Here is a 14674-nt window from a genome sequence, read left to right as displayed (position 1 = left end):
TTGGGGATACAGAGTTAGGTGTGTTAGTAGTTGATGTGGTTGGGGATACAAGGTTAGGTGTGTTAGTAGTTGATGTGGTTGGGGATACAGACTTAGGTGTGTTAGTAGTTGATGTGGTTGGGGGATACAGAGTTAGGTGTGTTAGTAGTTGATGTGGTTGGGGGATACAGGGTTAGGTGTGTTAGTAGTTGATGTGGTTGGGGATACAGGGTTAGGTGTGTTAGTAGTTGATGTGGTTGGGGATACAGGGTTAGGTGTGTTAGTAGTTGATGTGGGTGGGGGATACAGGGTTAGGTGTGTTAGTAGTTGATGTGGTTGGGGATACAGAGTTAGGTGTGTTAGTAGTTGATGTGGTTGGGGATACAGGGTTAGGTGTGTTAGTAGTTGATGTGGTTGGGGGATACAGAGTTAGGTGTGTTAGTAGTTGATGTGGTTGGGGGATACAGAGTTAGGTGTGTTAGTAGTTGATGTGGTTGGGGATACAAGGTTAGGTGTGTTAGTAGTTGATGTGGTTGGGGGATACAGAGTTAGGTGTGTTAGTAGTTGATGTGGTTGGGGATACAGAGTTAGGTGTGTTAGTAGTTGATGTGGTTGGGGATACAGACTTAGGTGTGTTAGTAGTTGATGTCCCTGATATTGGGAGAAATTATTATCAGAGGGTTCTATCTAGAGATTGAAAAGTTCAACTTACTTTGAGATAAAACAAAAAGTAAACAAAACACTGAGCTAAATGATGTGGGGTGTTGTGTTTGCGTGTAGCCTACCTGTGGACACTGCTCCATGGGTATGTCTCAGGTAAAGGTGGTGGTAAGTGCACCTGGGAAGATGGGGGATGGTGTGCCAATGACGACGGGTGTGGTTGTGCAGGCGAATCGAGGTGTGTAGGTGGGTATAGGTGTGTGGATGGTGGGGTTTGGAGTGAAGATGGGGCTAGACGTTCCAGTGACAGGGATGATGGAAGATTGGAGCTGGGACTGGGCCTCAGAGACCACTGTAGTTTGGTAGGCACCACCGTCATGATGGGATGGGGCAGATCCTGGCTGGTGTTGCATGGGACCGGAGTGGCCAGATGCAAGTTGTAGTCCACTCTCAGCTGTTGAGATAGGGTAGAGTAAAGTAGGACAGGAGTAGTGTAGTGTACAGTAGAGTAGAGTAAAGTAGGACAGAGCAGTGTAGTGTACAGTAGAGTAGGACAGGGTAGTGTGGTGTACAGTAGAGTAGAGTAGTGTAGAGTAGAGTAGAGTAGAGTAGAGTAGAGTAGAGTAGAGTAGAGTAGTGTAGTGTACAGTAGAGTAGAGTAGAGTATAGAGTAGAGTAGAGTAGTGTAGTGTACAGTAGTGTAGTGTACAGTAGTAGTGTAGAGTAGGACAGAGTAGTGTAGTGTACAGTAGAGTATAGCAGTGTAGAGCAGAGTAGGACAGAGTAGTGCAGTGTAGAGCAGAGTAGGACAGAGTAGTGCAGTGTAGAGTAGTGTATAGTAGTGTAGAGTAGTGTAGAGTAGAGTAGTGTATAGCAGTGTATAGCAGTGTAGAGTATAGCAGTGTAGTGCAGAGTATAGTGGTGTAGAGTATAGTAGTGTAGATTATAGTGGTGTAGAGTAGTGTATAGTATAGTAAAGTAGTGTAGAGTATGGCGGTGTGGAGTAGTGTAGAGTATAGCAGTGTATGGCATAGTAGTGTAGAGTATAGCAGTGTAGAGTAATGTAGAGTATAGTAGAGTATAGTAGTGTAGAGTATAGTTGTGTAGTGTGGAGCATAGTAGTGTAGAGTATAGTAGTGTAGAGTGTGGTGGTGTAGAGTAGTGTAGAGTATAGTAGTGTAGAGTGTGGTGGTGTAGAGTAGTGTAGAGTATAGTAGTGCAGGGTATAGTAGAGTGGAGTATAGTGGTGGCATGCAGAGTATAGCGGTGTAGAGTAGAGTAGTGTGGAGCATAGTGGTGTCATGTAGAGTATAGCAGTGTGGAGTATAGTGGTATAGAGTAGAGTGGAGTATAGTGGAGTATATCAGTGTAGAGTATAGTGGTGTAGATTATAGTGGTGTAGAGTAGAGTATAGTGGAGTATAGTGGTGTAGAGTAGTGTAGAATATAGTAGTGTAGAGTGTAGTGGTGTAGAGTATAGTAGTGTAGAGTATAGTGGTATAGAGTATAGTGGTGCAGAGTAGAGTAGTGTGGAGCTTAGTGGTGTCATGTAGGGTATAGCAGTGTAGAGTATAGTAGAGTAGAGTGGAATATAGTGGAGTATATCAGTGTAGAGTATAGTGGTGTAGAGTAGAGTATAGTGGAGTATAGTGGTGTAGAGTAGTGTAGAATATAGTAGTGTAGAGTGTAGTGGTGTAGAGTAGAGTAAGGTGGTGTAGAGTATAGCAGTGTAGAGTATAAGAGTGTAGGGAATAGTAGAGTAGAGAAGTGTAGAGTACAGTATAGTAGTGTAGAGTAGAGTAGAGTACAGTATAGTGGTGAAGAGTAGTGTAGTGTAGTGTAGATTAGAGTAGTGTAGAGTACAGTATAGTAGTGTAGAGTACAGTACAGTACAGTAGTGTAGAGTACAGAATAGTAGAGTAGAGTAGTGTAGAGTATAGTAGAGTATAGTAGATTTGAGCAAAGTAGTGTAGTAGAGTAGAGTAGTGTAGAATAGTAGAGTAGTGTAGAGTATAGAAGTGTAGAGTATTGTAGTGTAGAGTACAGAATAGTAGAGTAGAGTAGTGTAGAGTAGAGTATAGTAGTGTAGAGTAAAGAAGAGTAGTGTAGAGTATAGTGGTGTAGAGTATAGTATTGTAGAGTAGAGTAGTATAGAGTAGAGTAGAGTAGAAAATAATAGAGTATATAAAAACTAGATATGTAAAAATCCTGACCTTGAAATAGAATCCTGGTTCTGAGGTATCAAAAACAAAATAATTCCCTCCTAAAAGTTCCTATTTATATTTCTGCATTAACGTCTACCCCTCAACCACATTGACTCCTCCTAACCTGACTGAAGAGGTAGAGCATGTGCGCCAGGCATCTGGTCCGTGTCAGTTCAATGGAAGTTTGCTTCTCAGACCAATGCCTCGTCATAGTAGATTGGTGCACGTCCAGTCTTTCTAGGGACTTGTACAAGTCCTTGGCCTCCTGTCCATCGCTCATGTCACGCGCCAAGAGCAGTCTAGCATTCAGATTGTTTCTGTTTTGTAATAAAAATCATTTGTAGTTAGCGTTTAGATTTGACCAATTTCAGACAATTTCACTACAGCAACATATGTTTTTGTTTTCATGAACATGGCCTTATTTCTATTACAGCATATTGGATGACTGTCATTCATATTCCATTCACCCGGTTCAATGTAACAGTGATAGGTATAGGCTACTACATGATACAAACACTTGCCCTATACCCATCACGAGGTTGCAACAACCTAGCTTATGAATGAACGTTTACAACGTAGGTGGCTAAAAAGGTTGAGAGAAAAAAATAGAGGTGACAGACAGTGACACATTCAATACCAGCTTGCTCACTCTTGCCAGCATTTAGCTGATATAGGCTGTAATCATTAGTCCAACAGTTGCAAATGAGAGTTTCTATTGGACAAATTCAGGTACATTTATCCCCATTTCATTCTGTTTGCTTCCGTTTAAGAAATGTTTTTCAATGGGATCGGCGTAATGAATACACCCCTAATCACGCGTAAACACAGTTCACTTTCATAGCAGCCACGTTGTATTCCATCTTGCATCTATGCACTCTACTCCTCTCACCTTTTCCCTTCGCTTTTGGACTTCAATGCACAACACATATGCTGTATGTGAACAGGCGGAAAAAACCTTTCCAAGCTAAACCATGTCATAAGCGCTACATACAGCCTAAACCGTTGTCCCCATATTAACTAAAGTAACGTCATAGCCAACATAGCTAATATAACTCACGTGTTAGTAAACCCACTACAATCCTGCAGTAAAGTTACAGTGTATAGTCAGTAAGCAGTTACACCGACGGGCCCCGGTGGCAATAAATGACTAAAACCAAAAGCTTACCTTGACTTGGAAGAGATCCAGTGTTGTGTTGGATAGTCATAGCCAGCTAGCTAACATAGCATCCCTCTGTCATAGCCAGCTGGCTAACATAGCATCCCTCTGTCATAGCCAGCTAGCTAACATAGCATCCCTCTGTCATAGCCAGCTGGCTAACATAGCATCCCTCTGTTATAGCCAGCTAGCTAACATAGCATCCCTATGTTATAGCCAGCTGGCTAACATAGCATCCCTCTGTTATAGCCAGCTAGCTAACATAGCATCCCTCTGTTATAGCCAGCTAGCTAACATAGCATTCCTCTGTCATAGCCAGCTAGCTAACATAGCATCCCTCTGTTATAGCCAGATAGCTAACATAGCATCCCTTTGTTTGAGCCAGGTGTTTGAGTAGGCTAAACTAACTAGCTGCATTTGCTAGCTAAGTGAAAATTGAGATGACAATCTCCCTCTATCTCTCTCTTGCTTCTCCTTCATATTGTAAGAAATCAATTTGTTCAAAACTGTTCAACTATTGTCTTTCTCTCTCTTTGAGTCAACTACTCACCACATGTTATGCACTGCAGTGCTAGGTAGCTGTAGCTTATGCTTTCAGTACTAGATTCATTCTCTGATCATTTGATATGGTGGAAGACATGTCACTTCATGCTACAAGAGCTCTGATAGTAATTATGACAACTTCCGGAGGACATCCTCCAACCTATGTAAATCTATGGAAGGTGGTGAGAACCATGAGCCTCCTCTGTTTTTTACTGAAGTCAATGTACCCAGAGGAGGACAGAAGCTAACTGTCCTCCGGCTACACCATGGTGCTACCCTACAGAGTGCTGTTGAGGCTACTGTAGACCTTCGTTGCAAAATAGTGTGTTTTAATCAATTATTTGTTGACGTGATTATATTTAGTTACGTTCTATCTAAAAAGTATAACTTTTTAAATGTTTATTTTTATTTTTATGAAATCACTGAGGATGGTCCTCCCCTTCCTCCGCTGAGGAGCCTCCACTGCCCTACAACTACCTAGAGGCCATTTTGGGACCAAACTTTGTTAAAGCCAGACAGGAACTAAATCAGTCAGCAAACCAGTCAACCAGACAGCCAACCAGACAACCAACCAACTGACTAGCCACCCATCCATCATCCATCGATCCACCCAGCCAACCAACCAACCAACTAGCCACCCATCCATCATCCATCAATCCACCCAGCCAACCAACCAACCGACTAGCCACCCATCCATCATCCATCAATCCACCCAGACAGACAACCAACCAGCCAACCAGACAACCAACCAACAAACCAACCGACTAGCCACCCATCCATCATCCATCAATCCACCCAGCCAGACAACCAACCAGCCAGCCAGCCAGCAAACCAACCAACCAACCAACCGACTAGCCACCAATCCATCATCCATCAATCCACCCAGCCAGACAACCAACCAGCCAGCCAACCAACCAACCGACTAGCCACCCATCCATCATCCATTAATCCACCCAGCCAGACAACCAGCCAGCCAGCCAGCCAACCAACCGACTAGCCACCCATCCATCATCCATCAATCCATCAATTCATCAATCCAGCCACCCAGCCAGCCAGCCAACCAACCGACTAGCCACCCATCCATCATCCATCATCCATCAATCCATCAATCCATCAATCCAGCCACCCAGCCAGCCACCCACCCACGCACCCACCCAGCCAGCCAGCCAGCCTATAGTACCTGACGTGCTGCAGAGCTTTGTGCTTTATGAACCTCCTGATAAGACAGAGTAGTCTGTTCTCCACACTGCTCAGTGTCTGGATGATTATGTCCTTCAGCATGCGGTAGAGCTGTGGGGAGATATGCCTGTTCACCACAGCCTGGTGGAGCAGCTTCAAGTTGGACCTGTAGAAAGTGAACCCTTCAATCAATCCATCCGTCAATCAGTCAATCCATCCATCAATCATTTATTTTATAAAGCCCTTTTTTACATCAGCAGTTGTCACAAAGTGCTGTACAGTTTACCGGCCTAAACACCGGTAAACCCTAGAACAAGTAGAGACAGAAGCAGAAGCACAGTAGCCAGGAACAACTCCCTAGATGGAAGGAACCTAGGAAGGAACCTAAGAAGGAACCTAGGAAGAAACCTAGGAAGGAACCTAGGAAGGAACCTAAGAAGGAACCTAGGAAGAAACCTAGGAAGAAACCTAGGAAGGAACCTAGGAAGGAACCTAAGAAGGAACCTAGGAAGGAACCTAGGAAGAAACCTAGGAAGGAACCTAGGAAGGAAGCTAGGAAGAAACCTAGGAAGGAACCTAGGAAGGAACCTAAGAAGGAACCTAGGAAGGAACCTAGGAAGGAACCTAAGAAGGAACCTAGGAAGGAACCTAGGAAGGAACCTAAGAAGGAACCTAGGAAGGAACATAGGAAGGAACCTAGGAAGGAGCCTAAGAAGGAACCTAGGAAGGAACCTAGAGATGCGAAGTAAAAAGTCTCGCAGCTCCAAAAGTGTTAAGTCAAACAACAAGTTTAACTATATGAACCACCTATTGACATTATACTCACCACTGATCAACTGTTCTTACATGATCCCCTCATGAACCTTGATCTGAGTAAAACCATAACGACCCCTGGGACTCCTTCGTCCACAATGTGCCTCACACACTATTCCCTTTATAGTGCACTACTTCTGACCAGGGCCCTATGGGGAATGCCCTATATAGGGAATAGAAAGGGTGCCCTTTGCAATGCAGACATTACCTCTGGGATTCCACGTGGAAGATGTGGTTCACTCCCACCATGCGACTCTTCATCAACGTGTCCGCCTCCAACGTCATGTCTGAGCTGTAGCGTTCCACATGGTCTGTCCACGACCTGGACTCGGCCATCTTCACGGGGATGCGTTTCTGGGTCTTCTGCACGAGGATAGAACATCTTCTGGGTCTCCTCTGCTTCTCTGTCACCTGAAGAGATGTTTATTTACAACACATTCTCTCTTACACCTGGAGAGATGTTTATTTACAACAAACAACCAAACAATAAAAACATACACAAGACAAGGCAGTGTAAATACCGATCACAACTATAGGCTACTTAGGCTTAAAGAACGAGGAATAAACCTACAGTTGAAGTCGGAAGTTTACATACACCTTAGTCAAATTCATTTCAACTCAGTTTTTCACAATTCCTGACATTTAGTCCTAGTAACAATTTCCTGTTTTTGGTCAGTTAGGATCACCACTTTATTTTAAGAATGTGAAATATCAGAATAATAGTAGAGAGAATAATTTCTTTCATTTTTTTATTTCTTTCATCACATTCCCAGTAGGTCAGAAGTTTACATACACTCAATTAGTATTTGGTAGCATTACCTTCAAATTGTTTAACTTGGGTCAAACGTTTCGGGTAGCCTTCCACAAGCTTCCCACAATAAGTTGGGTGAATTTTGGCCCATTCTTCCTGACAGAGCTGGTGTAACTGAGTCAGGTTTGTAGGCCTCCTTGATCCCACACGCGTTTTCAGTTCTGCCCACAAATGTTCTATGGGATTGAGGTCAGGGTTTTGTGATGGCCACTCCAATACCTTGACTTTGTTGTCCTTAAGCCATTTTGCCATAACTTTGCAAGTGTGCTTGGGGTCATTGTCCATTTGGAAGGTCCATTTGCGACCAAGCTTTAACTTCCTGACTGATGTCTTGAGATGTTGCTTCAATATATCCACATAATTTCCCTCCCTCATGATGCCATCTATTTTGTGAGGTGCATCAGTCCCTCCTGCAGCAAAGCACCCCCACAACATGATGCTGCCACTCCCGTGATTCACGGTTGGGATGGTGTTCTTCAGCTTGCAAGCCTCCCCCTTTTTCCTCCAAACATAACGATGGTCATTATGGCCAAATAGTTCTATTTTTGTTTCATCAGACCAGAGGACATTTCTCCAAAAAAGTACAGTCTTCGTCCCCATGTGCAGTTGCAAACCGTTGTCTGGCTTTTTTATGACGGTTTTAGAGCAGTGGCTTCTTCCTTGCTGGGCGGCCTTTCAGGTTATGTTGATAAATGACTCGTTTTATTATGGATATAGATACTTTTGTACCTGTTTCCTCCAGCATCTTCACAAGGTCCTTTGCTGTTATTCTGGGAGTGATTTGCACTTTTCGCACCAAAGTACGTTCATCTCTAGGAGACAGAACGCGTCTCCTTCCTGAGTGGTATGACGGCTGCGTGGTCCCATGGTGTTTATACTTGCATACTATTGTTTGTACAGATGAACATGGTACCTTCAGACGTTTGGCAATTGCACCCAAGGATGAACCAGACTTGTGGAGGTCTACAATTCTATTTCTGAGGTCTTGAAAGATTTATTTTGATTTTCCCATGATGTCAAGCAGAGTTTGAAGATTGGCTTTGAAATACATCCACAGGTACACCTCCAATTGACTAAAATAATGTCAATTAGTCTATCAGACGCTTCTAAAGCCATGACATTATTTTCTGGAATTATCCAAGCTGTTTAAAGGCACAGTCAACTTAGTGTATGTAAACTTCTGACCCACTGGAATTGTGATACAGTGAATTATAAGTGAAATAATCTGTCTGTAAACAATTGCTGGAAAAAATGACTTGTGTCTTTCACAAAGTAGATGTTCTAACTGACTTGCCAAAACTATAGTTTGTTAACAAGAAATTTGTGGAGTGGTTGAAAAACGAGTTTTAATGACTCCAACCTCAGTGTATGTAAACCTTAGACTTCAACTGTACATGCTTATATAAAGTGATTTCAGTAAAGTGCTATAGTTACGGAGAGTGCTTTCGAAATGGCACCCTATTCCCTATATAGTGCACTAGTTCCTTATGTAGTCACACAGGGCTCGGGTCAAAAGTAGTGCACTATATAGGGAACATTGTGCCATTTGGAATGAAAAATAAATAAAGACCTGCTTCTTGCCCATCTCGTTGAGGTTCTTGAACTGGTCCATGATGATGTTCAGGGAGTGGTGACGACTCTTTCCCTTGACGTTTGACAAAGTCTTCTTACCTAACGAGGACCACCATTGGAGTTCAACAATACATACATAAACAATCAGCAAGAATTAAAAACACAATCAATTCCATGTAAGTTGTTAGAAATCGTTGTGTTATTAATTCTTGATGATTGTAATGTATGTATTGTTGAACTCCAATGGCTGAGGCAATATATTAATTCATTCATTCATCCATCTATCTATCTATCCATTCACCTTCCAAGTCAAAGAGCGCTTGTTTGTTTGCTCCCACATCCTTCACCGTGCGGTCCTGGTTCTGTATCTCATTGCTGATCTCCTTCAGCGTGTCTCCTGGGGTTCTCTGGGTTGAGTCCCAGAACGCTGATTCGTCCAGTTTGTTGTCGTTGTCCATGAGCGGCACGCCTATGATGTCATCGTCAAACTTCCCCTGGAGGGGAATCACCACAAGTGAGAGAATGTCAGTGGGACAAAGGCCCCTAAACTGCAGTAAGAATCAAATAAAGGCAGAATGTTCGGCTAGTATGATGCAGGAAACTTCACCCAACACCTAGTGACCTCATCAAGATATTTAGATCTCTTTTCGTCATGGCTAAGGTGCTGGGTTGAAATTCGGGTTACACCCCCCCCCAAATTTGCAACAATATGCTGATGTGCTCCTACCTGTAGCTGCGTGATCATGTCATTAAAAGAGTCTCTGATGGACCTCTGTAGATCGCAGTACAGCTTGATGATATCAGCTGCCTTGGCTTTTCTGCTGGCGACATCCATCCCTTCTTGCAGCTCACCATCTTTCCCCTTGTCCTTGTCACCAGAAATCGACACCACACACTGCTCGGAATTCTGGATGGCCTCCAGAAGATCCATGCTCTTCCTCTCCACCTGCTCGATGATGTCTTCTGGATCCACTGAGATGTCTTCCAGAGACTCCACTTCTTCCACTTCTTCGCCAACAGGCTGGCTTGGCTCCGGCTTTGGTTTTGGCCTCCGTTTGGAGTACTTAAGCTTGGGAGTTGGTTGCGGAACCAGCTGATTGTTGAGAACTGGCGCTCCCTGTACGTATTTTGTGGGAGCAACGACCACTATCTGCTGTTTCGGCTGTGGATGTTTCGGGTTCTCCTGCAACTGTTGGATCTGGAACAGTAGAATATTGTTCTGCTCCTTGACTGATGAAAGCTCATCCTCCATCTTGGTCATCTTGATTTGACTGTCTCCCACTTGGATCTTTATCTGGGCCAGCTGGAAGCGACAGTCCATAGACTGCAGCTCCTCCACCTGTGCCAGAAGCTTCCTGGCTTCCTTGGTGCGCTCCTGGAATGCTTGGTTAAGGTTCTGCAGCCCTACCTGATCATAATGAACCGTATGTGTATACCATTTAGCATAGGCTTTAATTCAATGTGACTTACAGTACAGGGAGTGCATACATTCAAAATGGAGGCCGGGATTCAATCAAAGCGTATCGTTGACAAGCTCAATGCACTTTTGACGATGCACATTTTAATGGCAATTGCCCAGACGTAGATCACATTCATGGTAAACTCTGCGGCGGTAGGCTCTGTCTGGTGTGTGATCTATCGTTACTGTCTGGTGTGTGATCTACCATTACTGTCTGGTGTGTGATCTACCATTACTGTCTGGTGTGTGATCTACCCTTACTGTCTGGTGTGTGATCTACCATTACTGTCTGGTGTGTGATCTACTGTTACTGTCTGGTGTGTGATCTACTGTTACTGTCTGGTGTGTGATCTACAGTTACTGTCTGGTGTGTGATCTACTGTTACTGTCTGGTGTGTGATCTACCATTACTGTCTGGTGTGTGATCTACTGTTACTGTCTGGTGTGTGATCTACCATTACTGTCTGGTGTGTGATCTACTGTTACTGTCTGGTGTGTGATCTACCGTTACTGTCTGGTGTGTGATCTACCGTAACTGTCTGGTGTGTGACCTACCGTTACGAACTTAAAGGCCAGACTCATTGCCTTGTTGCAGCCTAGTGCCTTGGCTACGTCTAAGACCATGAAGGACAGCTCCGTGGCAGACTTGGTGGCCAGGTTGACGTCCGATAGAAATACGTCTGCAGCAGGAGGCTGGAGCTCCTGGATTCGTTTGATGGTCCGTGCATCCACCTTCTGCTCCCTCCACCAGCGCCACACACCCTTATTCAGAGCTGCAAATACACACTGTAGCATTAGCCATTCACCTTCTATCATCACAGAATGTTCACTGGAGAACTGGAGAACAATCCACAAATCACATATCCTGAGGCCGCATTTATTGTAGCTGGGGATTTTTTACAAAGCAAATTCTGAGGAAATGGCTCCCGAAATTCTATCAACATATTGATTGTTGTACTCTCGCTGCTAAAACCCTTAACCATTGCTATACTACCTTCCAGAATGCATATAAGGCCCTCCCCCGCCCTCCATCCGGCAAATCAGACCACGATTCCATCTTGCTCCTCCTCCCCTATAGGCAGGAACTCAAATAGGAAGCACCCGTGGTGAGGACTATTCAACTCTGGTCTGACCAATCGGAATGCACGCTTCAAGATTGTTTTGATTACGCAGACTAGGATATGTTCAGAGTAGCTTCAGAAAATAATATTGACACATATACTGATACGGTGAATGAGTGTATCAGGTAGTGCATAGGAGATGTTGTACCCACATCATACCCACTTATTTTCCACCATGATTTGCAAATAAATTCATTAAAAATCCTACAATGTGATTTTCTGGATTCTTTTTTCTCATTTTGTCTGTCATAGTTGAAGTGTAACTATGATGTAAATTACAGGCCTCTCGCATCTTTTTAAGGGGTAGAACTTGCACAATTGGTGGCTGACTAAATACTTTTTTGCCCCACTGTATGTATATATATTCTTAATCCATTCATTACTTATATTTACATGTATTGTGGGTATATGTTGTGAAACTATTAGATATCACTTGTTAGATATTACACTGTCGGAGCTAGAAGCACAAGCATTTCGCTACACCCGCAATAACATCTGCTAAACAATGTGTATGTGAACAATAACATTCAACTTGATCAGTCATACTACTAAAGTATTCAAGTCATTTACACTCTTACTTAGTTCTGACTTCTGTGGAGAGCAAGAGACATAGCAATAATCTATTTGTCAGGAATGCTAAGACGTTATGCGTTTCTCTTCTCATACTCAATCTTACCAGCTTCCTCCTTCTTGGTCTTTTTTTTCACGTCGGTATCAAAGAGGCCTTGGCAGAGGCCACGTAGGCGGTGAATGCAGCCGTCCGTATCATTGATAGACGTCTCCAACTTTCTCTGTATGTCTTCGATCCATTCTGATGTAACCTCCTCCTGTTCCTCCTCGTTCCCCTCTTTCTTTGTAGCTCTCTCGTTCTCAAACGTCTGTAGTGACTCCTCTATAGACCGTAGAACAGAGATGTTATTGGGCTCGTAAGTAAACATCGCACCTGTTTGTATTCGGGCGCATGTGACAAATAACATTTGATTTGATTTATTGATGGATTGCTTATTGATGATTCTAAACAAGGGTATGGGTAGAGACATGGACAGGTTAGCCATATAGTGACCGTAAGGTGCCCTATATCTCCAAGGGGATATATGTGACCATATCACAGGTTTAAAACTGTGACGTGGGAAACCAGTATGAAAAAGTTTGCTAACTATTCCAGATGAACACATTGTTATGCTTGGGACAAGGTTACTGCAGTAATTGCAGTGTAGCCTATGCAAAACATGTCCTGCAGGTCAACCTGGACTCAGGTGGAGACATAACATAGTAATAAAAAATCTGGGACACTCACATTAGTGTGATATTTTACATTGGGTATGGTATGTATTAATATGTCAATCATCCATTTCGTCTGATATATTACGAATTGCAATTCTTACAATATTTGATGAATTTGCAAAACCTTCCTTTTTGTTGTGGCTAAAGTTAGCTGGGTGGCTAACGCTAACATAAGCTAGGTGGCTAAGAGTAATGTTAGCTAGGTGGCTAAGGTTAGCTAGGCTAGGGGTTAGGGTTTAAGGTTAGGGTTGACGTTAGGGTTAGGAGTTAAGGTTAGGGTTAGCTAACACGCTAAGTAGGTGCAAAGTAGCTAAAAAGTAGTCAGTAGTTGGAAAGTTGCTAATTAGCTAAGATGCTAAAGTTCTCCATGACGAGACATGAACAGGCGACATTTGGTTTGCTAGACATTCACATTATATGCTCATCCAACCACCCAGCACAGAGGGGTTGACTTAAATACGGAAGACACATTTCAGATGCGGAAGACACATTTCAGATGCGGAAGACACATTTCAGATGCGGAAGACACATTTCAGATGCGGAAGACACATTTCAGATGCGGAAGACACATTTCAGATGCGGAAGACACATTTCAGATGCGGAAGACACATTTCAGTTGAATGCATTCAGTTGTACAACTGACTAGGAATCCCCCTTTCCTTTCCTTCTGTGTTTACCTTAATAAGTAAACCTTCTGTCTTACGTAACCATACCAAATGTAATATATCGTACTAATTTCAGTGTACCGTTTACTATGTTACGACTAGTCTATGAGACCAGGCTGTGGAGGTTTTACAACATGAGTAAGGTCTACACCAACCAGTCATTTGAATATGGAAATAGGAAGCCCAAGCACATGCACTCACATAAAAAATATAATTTTACAATTTGCATAGATAGACAAACATCCCTATACAATGTGTTGAATATTCAATACGGAATTTGCGTCCCAGTTGGCACCCTATTCCCTAAGAGCCCTGGTCAAAAGTAGTGCACTATATAGGGAATAGGGTGCCATTTGTGGTGCAAACACTCACGTGCTTCGGTGAGCCAGTCCAGTAGTAGTGTGAGGTCTGTCTCCCTCGCCACAGCTGAGTTCAGGAAGTCTCTGATCTTGTTGATCTGCTCACGGCGCCACCGCCTCTCGTCCAGGTCGGGCAAGAAGGACAGGAGTTCCTTATCTGTGTCATCTTCATCATCGCAATCCTCACCCAGGATGCCAGCGCCCAGCAGTGCTCGGTACACGGGCATCTCGACTTTCCGCAAGGGGTTAGGATCACCCAAATCACCCAGGAAGAGAGGACTATCTCAATGTGGTGCGATTCTGTTGAACTAGAAGTGTAGAGAAAAGTTAAATATGGATATGGTACATGTGTAGGCCTATCCATAAATTCATTGGATACTTTCATTTAGACACGAATGGATTAATGGATAGATTTATGTACTGGATCGAAGCAGCCACACGCAAAATTGGACAGTTTTATCTCAATCTCTTCATTCAAAGACTCAATCATGGACACTCTTACTGACAGTTGTGGCTGCTTTGTGTGATGTATTGTTGTCTCTACCTTCTTGCCCTTTGTGCTGTTGTCTGTTTCCAATAATGTTTGTACCCTGTTTTGTGTTGCTATCATGTTGTGCTGCTGCCATGTTGTGTTGCTACCATGTTGTTGTCATGTTGTGTTGTTACCATTTTGTTGTCATGTTGTGTTGTTACCATGCTGTGTTGTCATGTGTTGCTGCCTTGCTATGTTGTCGTCTTAGGCCTCTCTTTATGTAGTGTTGTGGTGTCTGTCTTGTTGTGATGGTGTCTGTCTTGTGATGATGGTGTTTTGTCCTATATTTTTATTTTGTTTTTTATTTTTAATCCCAGGCCCCGTCCCCACAGGAGGCC

General features: G+C 43.3%; 1 protein-coding gene across 3 annotated transcripts in view; it reads right to left on the bottom strand.

Annotated features, from left to right (window-relative positions):
• LOC112221955 (protein FAM186B) overlaps positions 1 to 14674 on the bottom strand; it is a 39328-nt gene that overhangs the window by 22305 nt on the left and 2349 nt on the right. For 2 of the 3 annotated variants that reach the window (XM_042329984.1, XM_024384433.2), the window contains exons 2-11: positions 13818 to 14112; positions 12173 to 12388; positions 10931 to 11148; positions 9644 to 10324; positions 9218 to 9410; positions 8915 to 9015; positions 6742 to 6944; positions 5722 to 5886; positions 2967 to 3159; positions 765 to 1093 (exon numbers count right to left, since the gene is read on the bottom strand). In XM_042329984.1, coding sequence (XP_042185918.1) covers positions 765 to 1093; positions 2967 to 3159; positions 5722 to 5886; positions 6742 to 6944; positions 8915 to 9015; positions 9218 to 9410; positions 9644 to 10324; positions 10931 to 11148; positions 12173 to 12388; positions 13818 to 14031 — 2513 coding nt within the window. In that variant the 5' untranslated portion in view covers positions 14032 to 14112. Of the gene's footprint in view, positions 1 to 764; positions 1094 to 2966; positions 3160 to 5721; positions 5887 to 6741; positions 6945 to 8914; positions 9016 to 9217; positions 9411 to 9643; positions 10325 to 10930; positions 11149 to 12172; positions 12389 to 13817; positions 14113 to 14674 lie in introns of those variants that run through there. The other variant, XM_042329985.1, reaches the window with a different exon arrangement.

Source organism: Oncorhynchus tshawytscha, linkage group LG02 (assembly GCF_018296145.1).
Source record: "Oncorhynchus tshawytscha isolate Ot180627B linkage group LG02, Otsh_v2.0, whole genome shotgun sequence".
Classification (NCBI taxonomy): Eukaryota; Metazoa; Chordata; class Actinopteri; order Salmoniformes; family Salmonidae; genus Oncorhynchus; species Oncorhynchus tshawytscha.
Note: the sequence above shows the minus strand (reverse complement) of the source record. Positions and strands in the feature narration are given on the sequence as shown.